This window comes from Sus scrofa, chromosome 6, assembly GCF_054392235.1.
Source record: "Sus scrofa isolate SSC_HxYL_T2T_F1_AM1 chromosome 6, Sscrofa_HxYL_maternal_Yorkshire_Landrace_v2.0, whole genome shotgun sequence".
NCBI classification, from domain to species: Eukaryota; Metazoa; Chordata; class Mammalia; order Artiodactyla; family Suidae; genus Sus; species Sus scrofa.
The window spans coordinates 17,863,308-17,889,854 of NC_139388.1; the positions used below are offsets into that span (position 1 = coordinate 17,863,308).

Consider the following 26,547-nt stretch of genomic DNA (forward strand, 5'->3'; position numbering starts at 1 on the left):
ATGGGAACTCCGAGACTTGTTTTTAGCTCAGGTTCTTTCCCCCTCCTTGTGGTTCCTTCACAACTGCTTCAAAAATAGCATTCACCAGGTGTAAGACCCACCACCGGGAGAGGGCATCACATATGCTGTCTACTGGAGCCCCTTAACTTCCTGGGGAGACAGATAGGCATGATTATTACCTCCACCTCACCAAGATGGAAAGTCACTCAGGCAAGGTCACCGTGGGTGGAGCGGGATCCAAGCCCAGATCGAGCGGATGCCACGCTCCTCATCTCCACTCACTACACAGTCAAACCTTGAACTTCCTTTCGGTCTGCCGGGGCTATCTTGCTGTCATCCAAGGCCCTCAGCTTCAGATTTTATGCTCACCTACAGCGTGGCAAGAAAACTAGGAGCCCATGTGAATGTCAGTCCGGCCCTGGGAATAACAAACAGTAATATTCAGAGCCTCAAGTCCTCCATGGGCCATTAAGATAAAAAGTAAGAGAGAAAAGCTGCTTCCTAGGCAGGATCCAGGCAAAGACCCTTCTGTGATCTTAGAGGGCAAAAGGAGCTCCTTGTTCCAGACAAGCCACACGCTTTGCATCAAACTGTTCATTTCAAGTCACGGCATAAGGTGGCATTGATTCTGCCCCTGATGATTTAGATTCTTTTCAAGATTTATGGAGACCAAGCAGTCCCTCCACACCTTGCTCGTTACTATGCATGGCAGCCTCCCCTGAGACTACTAGCTAGCCACCAGGTAATAAATAACCACGTTGTTCCTGCCCTGTTGAGGGAATCTCAGTTGTTGGTTTTTTCAGGAGGTGGGTGGCAGCGCTGTGGTGGGACAGCAGACTACTCACCCAGCAGGCAGAGCATCGGGGGCCTGGGAGGCCGCTGGGAGCTGCTGGGTGCCCGAAGTGCTGGGCTCCTCTCCTTCGGCCGGCGTGGCGGTGGCAGGGAGAGCCTCGGCAGTGGGATTTAGGGTCACACTCGACGATGCAGCAGGCGGGGATGTCACACCAACCACAGAGGGTTCTTCAGGATCGGTGGCTGCAGTGGGTTCATCACTCACTGAAAATACAGAAATTGTAGCTGAGAGATCAGCTCAGAGCTGTGCTCACATTTACTCGGTTTTTCGCTTAATATGATAACGCAGTACCTGCAAGGTAACCATGCAGGTTATCCAGAGACGTCAAAAAGTTTTACAAAACCTAACTTGGTTTCCAGTGTGGCTCAGCAGGTGGAGAATCTGACATAGTGTCCATGAGGACGTGAGAATGTGGGTTTGATCCCTGGCCTCACTTAGTGGGTGAAGGATCCAGTGCTGCTGCAAGATGTAGCGTCAGTTGCTGATGCGGCTCGGATCCCGCGTTGCTGTGGCTGTGGCGAAAACCAGCAGGTGTTACTCCAATTCAGTCCCCAACCTGGGAACTTCCATATGCCGCAGGCACAGTCATAAAAAGAAAAAAGAAAGAAAAGAAAAAAAAAACTTTGGAAACGACAGCAAGTCTGTAATGGCCTGCCTGAAGAAAACTGAGAGGTGGATCTGAAATAAACAGATTATTAACCATGACCTCTTTTACAGACCTTTATTAAATTTTTCTAGCATACTGTAATTACATTTACTGCAATAAAAGAGTCGCGGGAAGAATAAGGTACCAGGGAAGTGTGTCAGTGATACATGGAGCTTGCCCAAGACCAAGGCCAAGTTTAAAGGCTTATATACTTTCCTTTAAACTTGTCATTTGTCTGCTAGGCACAAATAGCACCTTCCTTCAAAAAGCTCCATACACACTAAGAGGCAGAAAATTCCAATCACGTGCTTGCTCTTTTAAAGATTCATGCTCAAAGTGGGGAGCAAAGATTAACACCCTAGATGGAAAAGATGAGGCCTGGCGATAAGGGACTCGTCTCCAAGGTAACAATACACAAAGAGACAGAAGTGAAACAAACTGATCCCTGAGTCTCCTCATTTCTCCATTTCTTTGATGATCACTCATCTTTACAAGGACCCCAAGGCACTGCAATATCCTCTCAGTCAAAAAGGAGTCGAACACAGTTTCAAAGAATTAAAATTCTTTGAAAATAGATGAGCCATATACAGAGGAGTTTCCACATCCATGACTGCATGTGTGTACATTCACACTAGCATCTTGTAGGAAAATGCCTTGGTTTAGCCTGACCTTACTAATAGGAAACTCCTTTTGTAATTTCCCTAACAAATGGCGAGCCAGATCCTTCTTGAACATTTCTTCTGACAGCCAGCTCTTAATAGAGCCATTTCATTGCTGAACGCACAGAGCTGCCGGAAAGACTTTTTCTTTTCTTTCTTTTTTTTTTTTTTTTTTTTTTTTTCCTTTTTCAGCTGCACCCATGACTTATGGAAGTTCCTGGGCCAGGGACTGAACCTGAGGCACAGCTGCAGCAAGGCTGGATCCTTAAGCCACTGCGCCAGGCTACGGATTGAACTCAGGCCTCCACAGAGACAAATCAGATCACTAACTCACTTCACTGCAGTTGGAACTTTCAGAAAGTTTTTTTTTGTTTTTTTGTTTTTTGTCTTTTCAGGGCCGCACCTGTGGCATATGCAGGTTCCCAGGCTAGGGATCCAATCAGAGCTGTAGCCGCTGGGCTACGCCACAGCCACAGCAACACCAGATCCAAGCAGCATCTGCAACCTACACCACAGCTCATGGCAACGCCAGATCCTTAACCCGCTGAGTGAAGCCAGGGATCGAACCTGAAACCTCATGGTTCCTAGTTGGATTTGATAACAACTGAGCCACGATGGGAATTCCTGGACTCCAAAGTTTTGGGCCGGAGCAACACTTAATCACCACTGCCTGAGATGGAGGAAGCCATGGGAAAGCAGGCAGCTCAGGCTTTTTTTCCTTCTTACTTTCTTTCTTTCTTTCTTTCTTTCTTTCTTTCTTTCTTTCTTGTTTGTCTTTTTGGGGCTGCACCTGCAGCATGTGGGGATTCCCAGGCTAGGGGTCGAACAGGAGTTGTAGCCTCCAGACTACACCACAGCTCACAGCAATGCCAGATCCTTATCCCGCTGAGCAAGTCCAGGGATCGAACCTGCAACCTCATGGTTCCTAGTCGGAGTCGTTAACCACTGCACCAAAATGGGAACTCCAGAAACATTTTTTTTTTTATGTGAAGCCTAATTCCACTGGATGGTTTCCGTCTCCACACCCTACGCGATACAAAATGAGTGCCTGGCTATTCTGTTTCTCATTCACCCTCTCTGCTCCAATAAAAAGGCCTACTCCTTTAGTGCCTCTAGGTTACCCTCTTTTTACCACGTGGCGGCTCTGTTGTCACTATCTTCTTCTCTGGCCGCCCATTTCTAAATAACATCAGGAGCAAAATGTAATAAATGAGACACCATCAGACCAGCAGAGTCAGATTTCCAATACAGATGATATTAGTTATATTTACAGAACACCAGTATGCACCAGGCAAACTATAAAGCCTTTTGGATCATCTCATTTAAGCCTCACATACAACTGTATGAGTTAGGTACAATTAACATCTGCCCATTTTACAGCCGGAGAAACTGAGGCTCAAAGAGGTTAAACACCCTGTAAGGTCACAAGGCACCTAATTCACACCCCGCTGTCTGCCTCCAGAGCCTGAAACACTCACTCTCTACACTTCTCTCTCTCGCTGCACACCCTCTGATTCGGCCCAAGATTATACTACCTCTAAAGCAAATACATGATGCTATTGGCTAACATGAGACTGGTAGTTAGCTGAAACTAGGATTTCTTCACATGATATCATGATCCTAGGAACTACCAATTTATTTGCTTTCTCTCCAGTATATGAAATATTATCTGGCACACAGACTTAATTAGTCATTCAATAAATGATTGCATTTTGTGCAACTGATGTTTCCCCAACATAAATGCAAGAATTTATATTTATAGTTCCAGGCCACCTCAGCTGCGTTAGTAAAACACAACAGATGGCAATTCTCTGTATGCAAATCTATACATTTTACTCAGTCCCAATTAAAAAACCACCAAGACTTTTTTGAGAACGACATGAATTCATTCTAAAATTTCTAAGGAAATTAAATACAAAAGAATAGCCATAAAGGAGTTCCCGTCGTGGCTCAGTTGTTATCAAATCCAACTAGGAACCATGAGCTTGTGGGTTCGATCCCTGGGCTTGCTCAGTGGGTTAAGGATCCGGTGCTGCCGTGAGCTGTGGTGTAGGTCGCAGAGGTGACTCGGATCCCAAGATGCTGTGGCTCTGGTATAGGCCAGTGGCTACAGCTCTGATTAGACCCCCAGCCTGGGAACCTCCATATGCCGAGGCAGTGGCCCTAGAAAAAGCACAAAAAAGAAAAAAAAAAAAAAAAGGAAAAGAAAAGCAAAAAAGAAAAATACAATTTAAGACTATACAGAAAGGCCATTTTTTAGCCTACTGCATAGGCAAGAGTGAAAAATATTTCATCACACACTGATGAGAGTGTAAGAAAAACCAGAATTTATACATACTGCAGGAAGGAGGAGAAATTGCTAGAACCTTTATGGAGTGCAGTTGGGTAATATCAAGAATTTAAATACAGTAACTTCGAAGCAGGGGGGAAGCTGGGGTGGACACGGAGAAGGAAGGTGGGGGAGGTGGCTCATAGATGAAATTAAAATGGGCCTGAGTCAATAACACTTGAAGCTGGGTGATGAGTTCATTATAACATTCCTTTAACTTCCGTACATATGCAATGAGTGTAGCACACATGGAGTTGTGTACTCCCATCAGGAGACACACAATGTCTAGTGGTCTCTCTCTCCCAGTGTTAACAGCCATTGACGATTTTCGCCTAAATCCACTAGTGGGCTAAGGACTGCAAAATAGTAATATTTGAATTCTATCATGCCTACGGAGTAATTTCCCTTATTAACTATTTGAGGAGTTCCCATCATGGCGCAGTGGTTAACCAATCCAACTGGGAACCATGAGGTTGCGGGTTCGATCCCTGGCCTTGCTCAGTGGGTTAAGGATCTGGCGTTGCCGTGAGCTGTGGTGTAGGTCGCAGACGCAGCTCGGATCCCGAGTTGCTGTGACTCTGGAGTAGGCCGGCGGCTACAGCTCCAATTCGACCCCTAGCCTGGGAACCTCCATATGCCGCAGGTGGGGCCCTAGAAAAGGCAAAAAGACCAAAAAAAACAAAAAACAAAAAACTATTCGAGACTACCTTGAGGTTCAGTTTGTAAAGAAAAGGCAGGAGAATTGCCTGAGGCTTTCCTTTTACTCACCAGTTTTCAAAATAATGCGTTGATATCCTCATGCGCTCCAAGAATTAAATTTTTATATGATTTTTGTTTCCATTATAGTTGGTTTACAGAGTTCTGTCAATTTTCTATTGTACAGCAAGGTGACCCATTCACATATACATATATACATTCTTTTTCTCACATTATCATGCTCCATCATAAGTGACTAGATACAGTTCCCAGTGCAATACAGCAGGATCTCACTGTTCATCCATTCCAAAGGCAATAGTTTGCATCTATTAACCCCAAATTCCCAGTCCACCCGACTCCCTCGCCCTCCCACTTGGCAACCACAAGTCTTGTTCTCCAACTCCATGAGTTTCTTTTCTATGGAAAGGTTCATTTGTGCTGTATATTAGATTCCAGATATAAGTGATATCATATGGTATTTGTCTTTGTCTTTCTGACTTACCTCACTTAGCATGAGAGTCTCTAATTCCACCCATTGCTGCAAATGGTACTATTTTGTTCTTTTTATGCTGAGTAGTATTCCATTGTGCATATATACTACATTTTCTTAATCCATTCATCTGTCCATGGACATTTAGGTTGTTTCCATGTTTTGGCTACTGTGAATAGCGCTGCAATGAATATATGGGTGCTTGTACCTTTTTCAAGGAAAGTTTTGTGCGGATGTAAGTCGAAGAGTGGGACTGCTGGGTCAAATGGTAGTTCTCTATTTAGTTTTCTGAGGTACCTCCATACTGTTTTCCCAGTGGTTGTACCAATTTACAAAAATGAACATTTGTTCTGTTTAAAAAATCATTATGTCTTCGTGGATTTAAACATATTTAAAATGTTTCAGTCTGTTGTGATTACTCTTCTTATTGAAACAAAAATTGTCCCCATGTGGGGTCAGCGGGAGAGGGAAGGGGCAAAGATCTTCACATTGGCTTCTAGTTCTTTGGAAAATTTTTCTAAGATAATTAACAAGTGGGAGAGTGAAGAATAGCATATATAGTGTGTGTGTGTTCAAAGAATATATATGCATATGCTTATATATTCAGAGAATATCTTGGAAAGAATCACAAGAAACACAACAGTGACTGCCTCTGCAGAGGGAAGAGGAGGCTGGAGGACTGGAATAGGAAGGTGACTTTCTTTACACTGTTTAAGCTTTTATAATTTTAAAGTGTTGACAACATATAGGTACTACCTATTAAAAAACTATCATGGTGCTGTCCACTGAGAAAAGAACAAAAGCGAAGCCCGGAGGCATACCGGTGGAAAAGACCCTCCAGTCAACACTGTTTGGGTCTGAATGTTCGTGCAGCTGCAAATCTCGTTAGAAGGCTTCCCACCAAGACCGAATCTGTCCACAGAGCCATCCAAGAGCCTGTGATTCACTCAAGTAGTTCATCTGTTAAAGGGTTTTGTGCTATCTTGAGTTTGGATTTGGAAAGAGAATATGAAAGCCAAATATCTTAGCGTTGAAACTTTGTGTGGCTGTGCTTATACTCTGCTTCTAGAAACTCTGTGTGTGTGTGTGTGTGTGTGTGTGTGTGCAGGCGTTCCTTAGAGATGTTGGAGGCTTGGCTCCAGACCACCACAATAAAGCAAATACTGCAAGAGAAGCAAGTTATAAGGATGGTGGGATTTCCCAGGAAGGGTAAGTTATATTTCCACTATATTGCAGTCTATTAAGTATGCAAGAGCATTACGTCTTAAAACAACTTGATTAAAAAATACCTTATTGCTTAAAAAAAAAAAAAAGTCAACCACCATTTGAGTAAGTCTATCTTTTTGCTAGTAGAGGGTTTGAAATATTGCAAGAATGACCAAAATATGACACAGAGATAGGAAGTGAACAAATACTGTTGGAAAACATGGTGCTGAAAGATTTACCTGATGCAGGACTGCTGCAAACCTTCAAATCTGTGGAACGCGCAGCATCCGTGAAGCACAATAAAGGGAAAAGCAATAAAACAAGGTGCGCCTACACACACACACATGTTCTCAGAACGCCAGGGCTGGTGACCTGAGAAGGAAATGCACGCCACAAAGCTTACGGCCAGAAGAAACTAAAGTCCAGACAGTTCAGTTACTGCCCGGGGTCACCCTGGTAAAGCAGCGACAGAGCAGACAAGCCCATACCTGAGCCAGGTTGTGGCTTCAAGTAGGGAGAAAACCTGGATGGTCAAAGACGAGGAGTTGCCATTTCCTCGCACCTTAGAGAACTGCTGCAGTTGACATTTTAGCTCTATGCAATACCACTGTCCTCTATGAATCCTAATTATTCTCTATACACAACTCATCTCCACCAAAAGACAGTACCTTTTTGACAATGAGGGCAAATCTCCTTGTTTGGTTGGGGTTTTTTTTTGGGGGGGGGGTTGGGGGTTTGCTTTGTTTTGTTTGCTTTTTAGGGCTGAACCCACAGCATATGGGCTACCAACCTCCTCTGTGACCTACACCGCAGCTCATGACAATGCCAGGTCCTTAACCCACTGAGCCGGGCCTGGGATTGAATGAGCGTCCTCATGGATACTAGCTGGGTTCCTTACCGCTGAGCCACAGATGGAACTCCCAAATCTCCATTTTTGGCCACTTCCACTCTCTGCTGCCTACGTTCTTGCTTCTCTCCCTGCCCTCCCCTCAGCCCTCCTTCCTGGAGCCCTCACCACCACAACTTCAGCCCAGACCGATCCCTCCTCGGGACCACAGCACTACGGTCTCAGCTGCTCAACCACACAGCCCCTGTGACATGAGCTGTGTTGGTTGGCTAATCCTGTCTTTTCAGCTTCTTTCCCTGAAACAGATTCTAGAGCAAAGGCCTGATTTTACACTTGTTCACACTGTCCACAGTGCTTAGCAAAATGGCATTCAATAAGTATTCGTTGAATAAACACTCGCTCAAGAGGCCTAATAATCTAGCAAAAGATATTTGAAATAAAACCACCTAAGGAGTTCCCATCGTGGCTTAGTGGTAACAAACCTGACCAGGATCCGTGAGGATGCAGGTGTGATCCCCGGCCTTGCTCAGTGGGTTAGGTATCCGACATTGCCAGGAGCTGTGGTGTAGGTCGCAGACAAGTCTTGCATCTTGTATTGCTGTGGCTTTGGTGTAGGCTGGCAGCTGTAGTTCTTATTTGACCCCTAGCTGGGAACTTCCATATGCTGTAGGTGCGGCCCTGAAAAAAAAAAAAAAAAAACACCTTATGTTTGGGTAACACTATTATTTGCAAAGCTGGTTCTCGCATAATTTTCTAAGTTTTGAATTAACTTTTAATTTGCAGAAAAGTTGCGACAACAGTATAAAGATTAGCTTGCCCTTCATCCAAGCTTATATAACATCACTTACCTTGCTTAACCACGGCACATGCGTCAAAGCTAAAAAATTAACCTTAATGGATACTATTAATTAAATTTCAGGCTTTATTTGGATTTCACCGGCTTTTCCACTAATATCCTTTTACTCCAAGATCCAATCCAGGATCCTGGTCTGCTTTTCGAAAATTTCCTTTTTTTTTTTTTTTTTTTAGGGCCACACTCTCAGCATATGGAGATTCTCAGGGCAGGGGTCAAATCAGAGCTGCAGCTGCTGGTCTACTCCATAGCCCCCGCAATGCCAGATTCAAGCCGTGTCTGCAACATACACCACAGCTCACAGCAACGCCCAATCCTTTAACCCACTGAGCCGGGCCAGGGATTGAACCCACATCCTCATGGATGCTAGTCAGGTTCGTTACCGCTGAACCACGACAGGAACTCCCATAAATTCACTTTTATTATTAGCTCACTTATCCTCTGAAAAGCTGCATGAGGAAAATATTTTTATTCCCATTTTATTGAAGACAAAACTGAGGCTCCCAGAGGGACCATTCAGAGAGGTGCCAAGCAGTCGCAGAACTAGCACTGAAACAAGAAGACCCTTAAATAAAAACAATGGAAGAGGGGGGAGGGGAGAAGCGAGGATGGCTGACCTGGTTTTCCTGTAAGGGAAGAAAAGCTGGGTACCAAGATTACGGGGTAAATGGGGTAAGGAGATCAAATAGGAGCTGGATGGCCTCTGATTTCTGCAACCTGTGTATTTCACAAGGTTCCTTCTGTGACGCTGGTTAAACATTCTAACTTTATGAATCAGATATTCATTCAGGACTAAGACATACTTGAGTTACAGTTCGCCAAAAAAAAGATCAGGAATTGGAAATTCTTTTTCTTAGTCCTAGACACGCTGCCAGCTCACTGTGTGTTCCAAGATCTTTAGGGTCTGTGTGTGTGTGTGTGTGTGTGTGTGTGTGTGTGTGTGTGTGTGTGTGGCATGGCACAGGCTCTTGTTGTACACACAGGTCTTTCTGGCCCCCTCACTCGGGCATGGAGAAGGCGACTGCCAACAAAGGAAGCTTTTTAAACAGAAGATCAGCTCATAAAGTCGCGACGCACAGTGAAGCAGTCGGTATCTCTCATCCGTGAAACCAAAGCAATGCCTTCCAATGCAGTCAGTCAACTCAGCTCTTCCCAAGAGCAACCCAAACTAGGACAATATTTCATAATTAGCATGACACAGGTTGGGTGAGGATTATATCAAGAAAAGCAAGTGAATGAGATGGCAAAAAGAAGAAAAACTTTGAAGTGGTTAAAGCTGTACCATGTCACCGGATGGGAAAGCTCAGCCTCTCCCCGGTCAGTACGGAGATGCCTCTGGTTGCCGTTTAAATTTCACCACGCTTCTAAGCACTCAAAGCCTCAAATCTGTTTTGAAATTGCATAAATTATCAAAGAATGTCATGGAGAAAAGGCAATAAGGCTGGATTAGCCCTTCTGGACATTAGAAAAGCAGCCCATAACACGTCAGTAATCAAAATCACACAAGACTGGCTTAAAACCAGAAATAAATAAGAGTCCAGAAATGAATATTCACTGCATCGAGGAATATAGTAAGTGATAAGCTCTAAGCAAAAACCACAGTAAGAAAAAAAACTAATGCTTGTAAGATATCAGGACCCCATCAGAGAGAAAAATTAATTGAAACCTATTCATTATATTTATATACATATAGATACAAATATACCACTATGAATTCCAGTGTGATAGTTATTTTTGTAACATAAAAAAGTGAAACAGAACAAAATATTTATTCCATCTATAGACAAGAGAGCATCTTTTCACAATTGAAGCAAAAGGTGAAATTAGAAACATTAAAAGAATGCTCAGGCACAATTATTTGTTTTTGCCATGGCTGCAGGACGTGGAAGTTCCTGGGTCAGGTATCGAACCTGTGCCACAGCGGTGACCTGAGCCACTGCAATGACTTTACTGGATCCTTAACCCACTGTGCCACAAGAGAACTCCATGATTTTTTTAAAGTCTTTTAACTCCTTTTCTACAAAAACCACGGAAGATGAAATAAAAGACAAAACAACGATATAGGAGGAAAACTTATCATATATATAAATATAAATATAAAAAGATAGGAGTTCCCACCATGGAACAGCAGAAATGAATCCCACTAGGAACCATGAGGTTGCGGGTTCAATACCTGGCCTCGCTCAGTGGTTAAGGACCCAGCGTCACCATGAGCTGTGGTCTAGGTTGCAGATGTGGCTCGGATCTGGAGTTGCTGTGGCTGTGGTGTAGGCCGGTGGCAACAGCTCCAATTAGACCCCTAGCCTGGGAACCTCCACATGACACAAGTGCAGCCCTAAAAGGACAAAAGGCAAAAACAAAAATTATATCTATATCTATCTATATATATAAGATAAAATTTCTATATAGGTACTTCACACCCACTAGGATGAAAGAAAGAAGGAAAAAGTGCTGGCAAGGATGTGGAAAATTTGGAATCCTCATTCACTGCTGGTGGGAATGTAAAATGGTACAGCTGCTCTGGAAAACATTTTGAGGCTTCCTCAAAAGCTAAACAGAATTACCACATGACCCATCAACTCTACCACAAGGTACAGAGCCAAAAGAATTGCAAGCACAGACTCAAGCTGATACCTGTATACCCATGTTCACAGCAGCATTATTTACAAGAGCCAAAAGGTGGATACGCCCCCAACGTGTCTATCAACAAATGAATGGATAAATTAAATGTGGTGAACACACACAATGGAATATTACGCAGACTGAAAAAGGAAGGAAATCCTGACACATGCTACAATGTGGATGAATCCTGAAAACATGATGCTAACTGCAATAAACTAGGGACAAAAGGAGATATTATTTCATTTATGAGCTACCTAGGATAAGCAAATTCATAGAGACATACAGTGGAACAGAGGTTACCAGGGCTGGAACGGGGGTGACGGGGAGAGGTAGGAGGAAGGGAGAATATTTTTGCGTAGAGTACAAAGTTTCATTTTGGGGTGATGGAAAAGTTCTGGAAACGGATAGTGGTGAGGTGGCACCACACTGTAATGTACTCATTGCTACGGAATTATACACTTAAAAATGGTTTAAATGGTAAATTTTAGGTTATGAGCATTGTACCACAATTTTATTAAAAACTTGTACTTGGACTATAAAAATCTCTAAAGTAAACTTCTCAAACTCCACAAGGCAAATAACTGAACCCTGTGAAAAAAGTCACCTAAGAGAAAAGCAATTGATAATTATACAGAAATGAAATGAGGTTAAACAATGAGGTAGCACTTAACACCTGTGAGCAAAATGACAAACCAGGATTTACAAGGTCCAGGGGAAAAAAATAAACCTCATATACCACAAGGAACATTTTACAATGCTTTGGGATGAATGATTGCTTCAAACCTTTGGGAGGCAATCTGCTCACCTACACTGGGTTTTAAAATTTCAGAGTTCCCGTCGTGGCTGGAGTTCCCATTGTGGCCCAGTGGTTAAGGAATCTGACTAGGAACCATGAGGTTGCGGGTTTGATCCCTGGCCTTGCTCAGTGGGTTAACGCTCCGGCGTTGCCGTAAGCTGTGGTGTGGGTCCCAGACACAGCTGGATCTGGCGTTGCTGTGGCTCTGGCGTAGGCCAGTGGCTACAGCTCTAATTGGACCCCTAGCCTGAGAACCTCCATATGCCGTGGGAATGGCTCAAGAAAAGGCAAAAAAAAAAAAAAAAAAAAAAAAAAAAAAAGACAAAAAAATAAAATAAAATTTCATACCCTTTGACTTAAGAACTTCATTCCAGAAGAAACAAAGTTGTATACAAAGATTACAGCAGGATTTTGTTTTACGAAAGGGAAATACACAGAAACTGAGAAACAGTTATATGAGTTCTGGCACATTAGGTGTGAAATAGTACGGAGCCACTTAAAAAAAAGGTAAATGAGAAGACCACTGATAAACGGACATGTGTATCAGAAATAATGAAGTGGGAAAAAGAACATCTATCCAGGCTGTGTAATTATAACTGCATGAAACGATTCCTAAAGATTAAAGCTAACGTTGAGAACTTACTATGCCCCAGGCACCATGCTTGACCTGCTACACATTTCATATAATTTATTCCTTCTAACAACCCCATGAGATACATACTCTTGTCCTGACTTGGTTAATGAGAAAATTAAGGCCCAATGAGTCACTGGGTCTTATACACATACTATAGACGGGGGCCAGAGTCTGACTGTGGCCAGTGTGATTCCTGATCTTAAGTGCATGGAAATCCCATTTAAGGGAGGAGTGAACGAGAGAGAGAAATTTTTTTTTTTTTGGATAAAGTATTCAATCAAAAATTAGAAAGTAAATCATTGCACACCAAGTATCAATAAAGTGTTCCACCATTAGTGTAGTTCTCCATGCCACCACTTCTAACACTTGGAGGTGTCATATTTATGCTGACAGGCTGCCATTCACTTTCATTTTATATAAGTGGATACTTGACAGTTGCGACAACATGAAAAAACCACCTGGAACTCAGCTCTGTCTTTACCCCAAATGTCTTTTTCATGCATAACTGCAGAGCACAGCCAAAGAAAGGCTTGCTAAATAAATCTTGTGTGTCTCTGGAAATATTTCCTAGAGGCACGGCTCGCTCCCACCACCATGTTGGAACCGGTCCTCGGTTCGAACAGCAGCCTATTGAGCGCTGGAGATGCCCTCAGAGCCCCAAAGCCCCTTCTCGTTGGGCACTGCCAAAGACAGGGCCTTCTGTCTGCGCCCCAAAGGAAAGGTGAGATCTTTCTGTACCCTCTGGATAGACATTAAAGGGCCTACAAAGTGTGGGCTGGCAGTGAGGCAGAGGTGAACCATCGTCAGAGCAGAGACGAGAGACGGGCCGGGGCCAAGGTCTTGGTGTTTGAATAGGCAGGGCTCCCTAACATGCGAAGGGCTGCCCTGAGCAGATGGGTCTGGGGAACAGGTCGGGCATTCAGATACAGTGCCATAAAACATCTCCAAGGCAGTTTGGGGTTACAGCGTTTGGCTTCCTGCAGACGTGGCTGGCACCTGCCTCGTCTGCTGAAATACATCATGTTCCTTGAGATAAGGACAACACGCAAAGGTACCTAAAATTAAGCGTAGTGGAAACACAGACCTATTTAAATGTCCAAGAAGAGTGACTCAAAGACCATCGCCATATAAAGTCAATTTACCCAGAGGTTTTGTATGACAAGCAGAGACGGCTGAGGGACACCAGTATCACAAAAATGTTGGCCCCTGGAAAAACAAAGGGGCTGGTAACACGGCCTCCAGAAAACATCCGGTTCCAAGAGCCAGTTCCCCTGGTCTGTTTGTGAACACTGGCCCTCCTCTGTGAGGGGCTCGTTCTTCTAAGAGAAGCACGTTTCTGGTGCTCGCAGTTTTCTACAGCACGGTCCACAGCCACCACCTTGCTGGCACCACCACGCAGGTGGGAAGCCAGGCCACCCTTGGCTCCGGTGACTGGCTGTTCCAGCACCTGGATACAGGGGCTAGTACAGGAGCACTGGGTGGCCACTCATCCTTCTTCACCGCCAGCTCATCCTCGTCCTCAAGGCTCAGGGCAAGCTAGCAAACTCAACTCCTGCAGGCAGGTCCCAAACTCCAGGGAGAAAAATCAGGCCACCCCACACACTGTGAGCCTGGCAGGACACAGGCCACTCCACGCCACAGTCTGCCGGAGCCAGTGGAATAGAGCCAAGCACCAGAAGCTACCAGAAGGGCTCTGCAACCCTCATTCCCTGCTGCCAGAGAACTGCCATTAGAAAGTAATCCTAATTGATGTCTCCTACTTAATAAGTTTGTCACACCAAGGGCAGTAGCATTACCACAGTAATGGTGACGTGAACAAGCTGTGCTGCTCTGAATTTCCCATCCTTCATGCCCCACTTCTGCTGTCACAAGCATAGCTACAAAATGATTGCTTCTTCTTCTTTTTTTTTTCTTTTTTAGGGTCACACCTGTGGATATGAAGGTTCCCAGGCTAGGGGTCAAACTGGAGCTACAGCTGCTGGCCTACACCACAGCCACAGCAATGCCAGATCCAAGCCACATCTGTGACCTACACCACAGCTCATGGCAACGCCGGATCCTTAACCCACTGAGTGAGGCCGGGGATCGAATCCGCATCCTCATGGATACTAGTCAGGTTTGTTACTGCTGAGTCACAACAGGAACTTCCAGTTACAAAATGACTTCAATGTCACTAATTTAAACACCTGTATTTTCCCCACCTACAGTTTATGGAAGCAAATGTCCATGTCCTTTCCCAACGGCCTCAAATTAAGACAAATTACCAAATGACCAGAAGTCACAAAAGGCTTGACAATCTTTGAAATGTTTGGAAAAATAAACTTTTTTGCGGTGGGAGAGGGGGTCTTTTTCCTTTTTAATTCAACACTATCCCAAAGAGACAGAAGGAAAGCGATTTACGGGAAAGCAGAATCAAGAGCAGAGAAGCTCTACGGGGTGGGGTAGGAGGGTGGTGGAAGGGCTACCCACTCTCAAATGGGACAAGTACTCTCAAAGGAACAGCCACAGATGGTCTCCAAGTGGCAGATGGGCCGGGCCATTGGTCCAGCGTCCCAACCCGTCTTCTCTAAGCCAGCTCCTAACAACACTTCGCCTTCTCTCTCCCCGATCTGATCACTTCCTTAAATTAAGGAAATTTTAAAATGTGTCATGTACAAATAAAATCTATCCCCCCCCACCAATGAAATCCAATGTGGACAAGCAATGAGTTTAAAAAGCAATACTCTGTTTCTGTGCAAAGCAAGAGTTTAGAAGCGCTCGGTCACGTGGAGAGTAACCTTGGCGTACAGACTATGCCAGGGAGAAAAGGAGCTGGGCTCATGGAAAGACTGACGGGTTCAAATTCCATCCTCGTGTGGGAGTCTTCTCCCGCCCACCCTGCCTTCTGACACAGCAGGCAGAGTCCTGACGCCCTGTACGGACAGGTTTTAGTCCAGGCTGGTACTCTGCGCTGTCACTCACCTGTGCCGTTGGCCAAGCCACTGTGGCTTGGGTTCTTGATGGGCTGGTGGTGCCGGCTGCTAGTACCGGGGCTCTGCTCGCTGGCCGCTGTGGCTGTTCTGGCTGCACCACCTGAATGTCTGTGTGTCCTGGGAGTTCAAAATAGAAAGCGGACAAATATAAGTCACTGGGAAAAAGGTGTGCCCCAGCTAAGTCATCGGAGGCCCTCTCTTGCTAGTTACGACGGGCAGTAAGTCCCACAATAGTCCTTCCAGTCCTTGAGTTGACAAAGGCTGGCCCCGAACACAGAGACCCAGGTGAGCTCTCTTCCCGGTAAAAGCACAGAAGGCAACTTTGGGTAAACTTCTCCACTTGAAGTAAACAAATCCGGAGTGAATTGCCCCCACATCCAAAATAACTGGCAAACTATCCTGTGACCATTACAGTATTTTTATTGGGCTCGAATGTAAGAAATAAACAAGCATCGCTGGACAGGCTACAGATGACCTATTTTTCCCATTAGCCAAAAATGAGCCCCAAACGTATCCAAATCCATGTTCTCTATAGCTAGAAGCATGCTTCCCCTGGGGATGAAAGTCAAGGGGCATTAGACGACCTCGACCAACGTGTACGTGGACATATTTTCTCAAGAGAAGAGGACTCGACGGCCCCGGCAAGTACATGAGGAACAGTGCAGAGAGGGATCAATACCACCAGGAAAATCTGCCTGCCGTCTTCAGAGGACGCACAGCCACAGGCGTATGTGTTCTCACAGTCCTGCTGCAGCCCGACTTGGTTCACTCACTAAAAAAGTCTGAGCTTCCCCGTCTTTTGGTTTCACGGGTGTCAAAGGAGATTACTCTACTTCATCATCATCTACCACTTTTCAACGGTGAGATGATGTAAATATTACCCCATGAAGAAAATACCACCCTTCTCCAAACAGAGAAACAGAGTTCCAGAGAACCTTTTTTTTTATTTTATTTTATTTTTAGGGCCATATGCACTGAGGCATATGGAAGTTTCCGGGGGAGGGGATCCAGCCACAGCAACGCCGGGTCCAAGCCACATTTGCAACCTATGCTGCAGTTTTCAGCAGCGCCGGATCCTTAACCCACTGAGTGAAGCCAGGGATGGAACCCACATCCTCAAGGATACTAGTCAGGCTCTTAACCCGCTGAGCCACATGGGAACTCTCAGAGAACAACCTATAACCACGACACGCAGGGCGGTGACAATACCACCACAATCAATGTGAAAACAATGACTGTGGAAGTATTTAATATGCACTGAGCAGGAACATTATGTTCCGGCACCTGTGGTGTGCCGTGCACTCTGCATATATGATCTCATTAAACTTAACCCTCCCTGGAGGTAGCTTACTATTATTATGCCCATTTTACAGATGAGAAAACAGACATCAAGAAAGTTAGCAACAGAGCAAAGACTCAAATCCAGGTGCTCTAGGGTCAAGGGATCAAGCTCTTTAGTTGTAGGCTGGAGGTGGGACACCTGGACTTAAGCTGAATCCCAGTGTCCTGAATGCAAGGACACTCTTTCCCCAGTCACTTGGCCAGTGATGCGATGAAGCCCATTAATGGAAAGCTCCCTCCCTGGGAGGCTCCATCCCCATTAGAACCCTCTCCTGAGGAGACTCTGGTCCAGTGTGCTGGGGCGAAGCTGCACAACCAACTCGGAGATTCCTAGGGGACTAAGGAGCGTCCCCATCAACTACCTTCTCCAATAAGATGTGCAGAAACCAAAATGGGGACAGTGATTATCTGGGGAAGTCGGGACCATGGATGCCTTTTGTTTTTCCTTTTGCGCTTTTCTGTGTTTTTCTGGTTTTCTTCATCAAGCTTGTCTACTTTTGAGTGAGGAAAAGAACAGGATTATGTTAAAAGAAAAAAAAAAGGAAGGTTTTTTCCTTGGGCCAAAACTCCAAAAAAAAAAAAAAAAAAAAAAAGGAAGAAGAAGAAAACCGCGCAAACCCTAGAGTCCTGCGTACCTAAAGACTGCGTGGCAGTTAAAAATGGGTAGAGAGGGCACGGCTGAGCTACGGAAACCAAAATTTAATGCGGACTCTTTTTCCACCTTATTTTTCCCTGAGCTAATTTCATAAATCAAAAGCTGTCAACCACACCTCAGTCAAGAAAAATAATTCAGAGTCCCCACTTGATGGGAAGAAATATTAGTATTGAGCATTTTGCCACCGGCCCTCATGGAGAGCGGGACAAGCGCGGACTAGTCCAGAGGGAAAGACGGTCGTCAGCCACTGAGGACTGTGTGTCCACGTGAGGAGGGCGGGGAGCTTGAGAGAGAAAGTTGGTTGATGGAAGGTTTACTTCGGCCAGGAATCCCCTTCGAAGGACACAAAAGCCCACTGTGATCTGGTGGCCCGCAGCAGAGGGCCGCATCCCTCGAGCGCAGCAGTGCTGCGCGGGGCCGAGCGGAACACGCAGCAGCAGTCGTGTCACACCCGCGTGTGGGCTCTGACAGGCCCGTGATTACTCCTAGTGCCCTGGGCTCCCTGTCCCTCCGCAGAGCAGCGGGACAGGACAACAGGGTGGGTCCCGTCACTCTCCTGGCCCCTCCCTCCCTTCCCCGAAAGGGCGTGTGGTCAGAGTGGAGAGGGACACTTGCAGATACGGCCAACCGCTAATGACAGCAGCCGCCCTGAATGACAGGCTGGAGCAGAGCCGGGCTCAGCCTGTAAACCAGGGGCAGCTGGGAGCACTAGGTGCGAACGGCCAGCTCTCCGCCCGGGCCCGCAGCTGCCCTGCTGCCCGCCCACCACACACACACACACACACACACACACATCCCAACACAAACATACAGAAACCACACACACACACCCAACACACGTGCACACACCACACATGCGTACCCCATACACATACACACACCACCAACACACACATACCAACACACACCCTCCACACACACCAACACATACCCCCAACAAACACCCTAACACACACACGTACATACCAACACATACACACCACACACACACACACACACACACACACACAGAGCGCACCATCACCACATACATCTCACACACATCACCACCCCCAACACACACACAAACATGCTTACACCCTTCCCCCAGATTCTTCCCTTGCCCTAAATCTGGACCTTCCACTTTTCCCCTCTTGAATTACCGTCAAATAAGACTATTAGAAGGAAGAGAAGGCCTCAACGTTTGAGGAAAATGTTCTCTTCAGCAGTTTCTTCTTTGGGAGACTCACCCAACCCTTAAAAGACGGGACTGTGTCGTGATTCAAAGCTGGCCCAAATGCTGAAACCACATCCCATGAGCCAAAATAGTATCAGGACAAAAGCAGGGCGATGGGGTGGAGATGAGCTGGGCTCCACCACAGGAGCCTGGCTTCGGCTTTGCCAGTGACTTCAACCTTGGCCTGATCCCTCCACCGTTTCGGGGGCGGGGAGGAGGAGTTAGGCTGCCCCTGGGGCAGTCAGAAGAGGGATGGACAGCACAACTCCACAGATGGCTTCCGGCCACCTCGCTCCAGAGATTCAGCTCTCATTGCAGCAGGCGCTTCTCAGAACATGCTGTGAACTTACCTAAGCTCCCCCCTCAGAAAATAAGGCCTCCTGGAGGAACGCCAGTCAAAGTCAGTACCCTGGGGTTCTCCCTCCACACTCCGGAGAGCACCTGCTACAGCAGTGGGCTCTTAGCTGTCCCTTATCATTCAAGCTCCAACACTCTCAGTGTTGGCCTCAGGCCTCTGCTGACCCTGAGAGTCACAGCCTTGGACGCCATGGGACATCCTGCGTCACCCTTTATCAAGGTCACTGGATTGCATTCAGTCATTAATCTCTGAGCACTAGGCTCTGTTCTAGGGCTAGCAACCAAAGAGAAAGAGTCCCTGACCTCAAGGAGCTTCTATCTCAGTGGAAATGCAGTGATTTGTAATTCTGCATCACACACTACAATACGTGTGGGTGGGAGCCATTTGCAGGGAGTGAGCCTGGCTGGTAACTTGGCATTGTCACTTAGGGCAGCTTTGTCCATCATCATCACATATACAGTGGAGTCATTAAACAAAATAAGACTTTGTTTCTTTGTTAAAAAAAAAAAAAAAAAAAGCCAGCCCTCCATCAGTAAGGTAAACGAAAAGAAAATGAAGAGTTAAAAAAGATGATGGAAGAGAAACTAGGGAAGCAATCCTGTTCACCATCACATCCAAAAGAATAAAAAACCTAGGAGTAAACCTACCCAAAGAGTCAAAACACCTGTACTCTGAAAACTATAAGACACTGATGAAAGACATCAAAGGTGACACAAATAGGGAGTTCCCGTTGTGGCACAGTGGTTAACGAACCTGACTAGAAACCATGAGGTTGCAGGTTAGATCCCCAGCCTTGCTCAGTGGGTTAAGGATCCGGCGCTGCTGTGAGCTGTGGTGTAGGTCGCAGATGCGGCTCGGATCCTGTGTTGCTGTGGCTATGGTGTAGGCCAGTGGCAACAGCTCCAATTAGACCCATAGCCTAGGAACCTCTACATGCTGTGGGAGTGGCCCTAGAAAAGGAAAAAAAAAAAAAAGATGACACAAATAGATGGAAAGATATACCATGCTCGTGGATTGGAAGAGTTAATATTTTCAAAATGACTATACTACCTAAGGCAATCTACAGATTCAATGCAATCCCTATCAAATTACCAAGCACATTTTTCACAGAACATGAACAAAATATTTTAACATTTGTTTGGAAGCACAAAAGACCCAGAATAGTCAAAGACATCCTGAAAAGGAGAAATGCAGCTGGAGGAATCAGGCTTCCGGACTTCAGACTATACTACAAAGCAACAATCCTGAAAACCATATGGTATTGGCACAAAGACAGATATATAGATCAGTGGAACAGGATAGAAAGCCTAGGATTAAACCCACGCACCTACAGCCAACTCATCTATGACAAAGGAGGCAAGAATGTACGATGGACAAAGGACACCTTGTGCAATAAGTGGTGCTGGGAAAACTGGACAGCCACATGTAAGAATGAAATTAGAACACTTCCTAACACCATACACAAAAATAAACTCCAAATGGATTAAAGACCTAGATATAAGACCAGACACTATAAAACTCTCAGAGGAAAACATAGGCCAAATACTCTCCGACATAAATGACAGCAACATCTTCTCAGATCCACCTCTTAGACTCATGACAATAAAAACAAAAATAAGCAAATGGGACAGAATCAAACTGAAAAGTTTCTGCACAGAAAAGGAAACCCTAAACAAAACAAAAAGACAACCCACAGAATGGGAGCAAATCTTTGCAAATGAAGCTACTGTCAAGGGATTCATCTCCGAAATTTATAAAAACCTACCACTCAATACCAAAAAAACAAACAACCCCATCAAAAAAGGGGCAGAAGATCTAAACAGACAGTTCTCCAAAGAAGACAGACAGATGGCCAAAAAACACATGAAAAGATATTCAACATCACTCATCATTAGAGACATGCAAATCAAAACCACTCTGAGGTACCACCTTACACCAGCCAGAATGGCCATCACCCAAAAGTCTACAAACAAGAAGTGCTGGAGAGGGTGTGGAGAAAAAGGAACCCTAGTACACTGTTGGTGGGATTGCAAATTGGTGCAACCACTGTGGAAAACAGTATGGAGATGCCTCAGAAAACTCAAAATAGAACTACCATTTGATCCAGCAATCCCACTCCTGGGCATCTATATCCAGAGAAAACCATGATTCGAAAAGACACATGTACTCCAATGTTCACTGCAGCACTATTTTCAATAGCCAAGATATGGAAACAACTTAAATGTCCATCGACAGAGGAGTGGATCCAGAAGATGTAGGACATATACACAATGGAATATTACTCAGCCATTAAAAGGAATGAAACACCAGCATTTTTAGCAACATGGATGGACCTAGAAATTATCATGCTAAGTGAAGTGAGCCATACAGTGAGACACCAACATCAAATGCTTTCACTGACATGTGGAATTTGAAAAAAGGACAGACTGAACTTCTTTGCAGAACAGATACTGACTCACAGACTTCAAAAAACTTACGGTCTCCAGAGGAGACAGTTTGGGGGGTGGGGGGATGTGCTGGGATTGTGGGATGGAAATCCTATAAAACCAGATTGTGATGATCATTGTACAACTATAAATGTAATAAATTCATTGAGTAATTTAAAAAATTTAAAAAAGCAGTTGGTGGCATCATCAAAATTCAAAACTCCTGCTCTTTCAAAGACACTATCAAGAAAATGAAAAGACAATCCCTAGACTAAGAAAAATTGTTTGCAAAATACATCTATGATAAAGGATTACATCTAGAATATCTAGACTATGTAAGAAAAAACTCTAAAAACTCAATAATAAAAAGAATAAACTGGAGTTCTCTGGTGGCTGGGTGGGTTATGGTTCCGGCATTGTCACTGCTGCGGTGCAGTTTCAACCACCGGCCTGGGAACTTTATGTGCCATGCGCATGGCCAAAAAAGAATAAGCCAATACAGAAATAATCAAAATATTTTAAAAGAGGAGGTCTACAAATTGCAAATAAGCACTTGAAAGATGCTCAACATCATTAGTCATCAGGGAAACACAAATTAAAAGCACCAAGAGATGGTTCACCAAGTGTTAGGATGGACCAAGTAAAAAACAAACAAACACAAACAAAAGCACCCTGACAGTAACAACACTGGCAAGAATCCAAAGCACCTGGGACTCTCAAACACTGCTGGTGCTAACAGTTTGGAAAGTAACTTGGCAGTTTCTTCTCAAGCTAAACATACTCTTAGCATGCACACTAGCAATTCTACTCCTCGGTATTTACTCAAGAGAAATGAGAACATGTTTATGCAAGACCTGTAGGCAAACATTTATAGTGACTTTATTCATCATTTCCAAAAGTGTCACAATCCATAGTGATGAATGAACAGACAGACTGTGGTACAACCACACAGTGAAATACTACTCAGCAAATAAGAGGAATGAGCTACTGATGCGTGAAGCATCGAAGATGAATCACACATATATGATGCCAAGTGCAAGAAGACAGACACACAAGGTGACTGAGTATATCATTCCATTTTCATGACATTTAGGAAGAGGCAAAACTGTAGGGAAAAGAAACAATTAGCATCTGCCGGTGGCTGGAGTAGAAGTAGGGGTTGATTACAAAGGGGCACAAGGGAACTTGTGGGGGAGACAAACCTTTCTGTATCTTGATTGTGGTCATACTTTACCAGGCTCTAATTCTTTTGTCAAAAGCCATAGAACTGTACATGGCATAGGGTTCATTTTACCATATATAAATTATACCTCCATAAACCAAACTTAATACTTTTTTTTAGGGCCACACCCACGGCATGTGGAGGTTCCCAGGCTAGGAGTTGAATTGAAGCTGCAGCCACCAGCCACAGCCACAGCAATGCAGGATCCGGGCCACATCTAAGACCTACATGACAGCTCATGGCAACACTAGATCCTTAACCTACTGAGTGAGGCTAGGGATCGAACTGCATCCTCATGGATTCTAGTCGGGTTCATTAACCGCTGAGCCACAAAGGGAACTCCCCAAACTTAATACTTTTAAAGAGCAATTTATATGTTCTAGCCACTGTAAAAACTGCTCATCACGTGAGACAAAGTTAAAGTGAGCAGAAGTTTTAAAAAGCAGGTAACTTATGTTATGAAGATATGCTCAAAAACAGTCAGCAAACAAGAACCCTGCTGGGAATGTGATTTAGGCGATACTCAGGACATCACAGACACTCTGAATTAATAAATACAGGGATACTTCAAAGCCTGGGGACACGGCTCTCCCTTATGTCAAGAATTCACTCACAGGACACTGGGTGCCCAAGTGTATGTTTCTATCTTGGTAAAAAGAGGCCCAGAATCCTAAAGAGAGGTTCTTCAACCTCAGAATTCAGGCCCATTAGCCTTCAATCTCAGCAAAAGAGAAGTTTCAGAGTAGAACCGCTGAGAGTGGGTATGCCTCCATTTAAAAGAAAAAACAAAAACAAAGACAGATGCAGAAGTCATAGTTGCTCAATAAACTTAAAACCCGTCTCACATCTCCCTCCGGGGAACCGATATTTGCCTGCACCACGAGACCAAGAGCTGCCCCTCCTCCAAGAACTCTTAACTGGGCATTGTCTTTTAATAGCAGCATGGAAACAAAACTGAGGCTGGGCTGGTTTCCAGTAAAAGAACCAGAGGGGAGGGAAAAAAGCACTTAAAATAGAAGCATGGAGAAAAAATGGGAAGCAGTGATGGGAAAAGTTTCCACTACTCAGGGAGGCATCCATAAGCATATCTGCTCCCGCCTCTGCCCTCGCCCTGCTTCCTTCTTATTCAAACGTGGACTGGGCAGTGGGCGTGGGGTGGGGTGGGAGGAGGATAAAGAGGAGAGGTGAAAAGGGAAAGGCGCAATTAGAGTTAAAAATGGGACAATTCTAGTCATTCCAAGGGTAATTTACGGCTCCATTCCACACCCTACCTCTAGCTGCCGGCCTCGGAAATGACAGGAAAGGTAAAAATAAAACTGCTGCTAAGTCCACTGCACATGACAGAAGGACAAGTGATGGACTTTTGCCCAACCTGGAGGACAATCTCCTCAATGGTGGCAGCTTTCTGAGACTACAAAATTCACTTCAAGACAGAACACACCATCAACTGATTCACCGCCTCTCATTCCAGGTTATACGCTGGGCTTCACTGAAAAGAAGGGCAAACACGCTCCCAGACTTGAGGGAGAAATGAGGTCCAGGGCAGGTGTTCACTGACGCCTTCGAGCCCCCTCCCCACCGCCTGGGGCAGCGGGGGATGACCTGAGGTTCCCTGAACTTAGGTGGCAGCCCGAGACTTACCTGTCCCATGTCCTGAGATGGCACAAGGGCACAGGCTGCTCAGGAGACCAGGTGGACCATCGACCTCCACTGACAGGAGGAAGCTGCATGGGGCCCACCCCGAAAGCCAAGCTCCAACTTCTGGCACCGGGTAGACTAGAAAAGAGTCTCCCCCTTCCTACAGGCATTATATCTTGTTTGAACGTGGCCTGGCCCAGAGTGTCCCTGTGCTAGAGCCCCAGACCTGAAAGGACCACATGGGACCCTGAGGTACCAGGGATGACAGGACACTGGGTCATTATGTCCAAGTGTTGGGACACTACAAATCACCAAGGCCGGAGTTCAGCAGGAGAGAGGTAAGCTCCTAAAAGGATAGGTTCAACGGACCCTCCTCCAAAGCCCCCTCTAAGCGCCTCCGGAAGAAAGCTCAGAGCCTTCGCTCATCTACTGGCCTGGCACACTTTGCTCTGGACTCTTCACCCAGCTGGCTGCCCATCCCGATCTTGGCCCTCCTCTCCCAGGATGCACTAAATTCCCTTGAATTCTCTCGCATAGAATTCTCCCCTTTGCCTTTATGGCACTTCTATTGGTACCTAGGTGTTCGTTTATCTGTTTAATGTCTGTCTTCAACAAGGCCCACGAGGTCGGGAGTCATGTCTGTTTTGTGTACCTTTGTATAACCAGCACCTAGCACGTGCTTGGCTCCACAGTGGACGTATAAAAATTGCTAAACAGGGAGTTCCCGTCGTGGCGCAGTGGTTAACGAATCCGACTAGGAACCACGAGGTTGCCGGTTCGGTCCCTGACCTTGCTCAGTGGGTTAACGATCCGGCGTTGCCGTGAGCTGTGGTGTAGGTTGCAGACGTGGCTCGGATCCCGCATAGCTGTGGCTCTGGCGTAGGCCGGTGGCTGCAGCTCCAATTCGACCCCTAGCCTGGGAACCTCCATATGCCGCGGGAGCGGCCCAAGAAATAGCAACAACAACAACAACAACAACAACAACAAAAATTGCTGAACAAATGAAAAAAGCGACTTATCAAGAACAAAAGCGCTCTTGGGCCTATAATCTCTAATACCGCCTTTGTTCTGGGCAATCCAGCCACTCCTCACTTTCCCACCTCCCACCACCCCTTTAAAGAATAGAATCCGCACTAAGAGATGGAATTCACCATCTAGCAGGTGTTGCAAAGTCTTCTGTCTTCCGGAAAGATCAGCCCTCAACATCATGTGAAAACATTCTCTAGTGTTGGGGTCAACAAATAAAAATCATTTCATTAGACTCATTTTGTGCCAAGACCTACACTAAAACTGTAAGACGATCTCCAAATCCAACCAAACTTTACTTATCACGGGTTTCTTTTGTTGTGGTGGTGGTTCTATCTATAATTTTCTTTCTTTTTTTTTTTTTTTTTTTTTGTCTTTTTGCTATTTCTTTGGTCTGCTCCTGCGGCATATGGAGGTTCCCAGGCTAGGGGTCAAATCGGAGCTGCAGCCTCTGGCCTACGCCAGAGCCACAGCAACGTGGGATCCGAGCCGCGTCTGCAGCCTACACCACAGCTCACGGCAACACCGGATCGTTAACCCACTGAGCAAGGGCAGGGACCGAACCGGCAACCTCGTGGTTCCTAGTCGGATTCGTTAACCACTGCGCCACGATGGGAACTCCTCTATCTATAATTTTCAAGCAATCTCCAATAGGTAAAGTCTGGGTAAGCGATTAGACACAGGAATTAAGAGAGATATCTTCTGTGACAGGTAGAATTTCCAAATCTCCCTCCTCCCAAAGACACTATACCCTAATGCCTAAAACCAGGGAATATGCTGGCATAACACACCCTTGATTATGTTACTATATGGTAATATGCATAATAATATTGATCTATTATGATATTGTATGTCAAAGCTGACCTTAAAAAAGGGAGATCAGGAGTTCCCTTGTGGAGCAGTGGGTTAAGGATCCGGCATTGTCATTGCAGCGGTCTGGACTGCTGCTGTGGCACAGGTTTTATCCTTGGCCTAGGAACTTCCACATGCTGTGGAGATGGCCAAAAACAAATAAAATAAAATAAAAAAGAAAGAAAGGGAGGTCATTCATTCAGATGGGCC

At 45.3% G+C, this 26,547-nt stretch overlaps 1 protein-coding gene across 4 annotated transcripts in view; it reads right to left on the reverse strand.

Annotated features, from left to right (window-relative positions):
• Positions 1–26,547, reverse strand: part of WWP2 (WW domain containing E3 ubiquitin protein ligase 2) — a 158,833-nt gene that overhangs the window by 46,193 nt on the left and 86,093 nt on the right. For all 4 annotated transcript variants that reach the window (XR_014805563.1, XM_021093861.2, XM_021093863.2 and 1 more), the window contains exons 7-8: positions 15,593–15,720; positions 846–1,056 (exon numbers count right to left, since the gene is read on the reverse strand). Coding sequence is in view for 3 of the 4 variants with exons in the window: in XM_021093861.2 (XP_020949520.1) it covers positions 846–1,056; positions 15,593–15,720 (339 nt within the window). In the remaining variant the exon portion in view is untranslated. The remainder of the gene's footprint in view (positions 1–845; positions 1,057–15,592; positions 15,721–26,547) is intronic.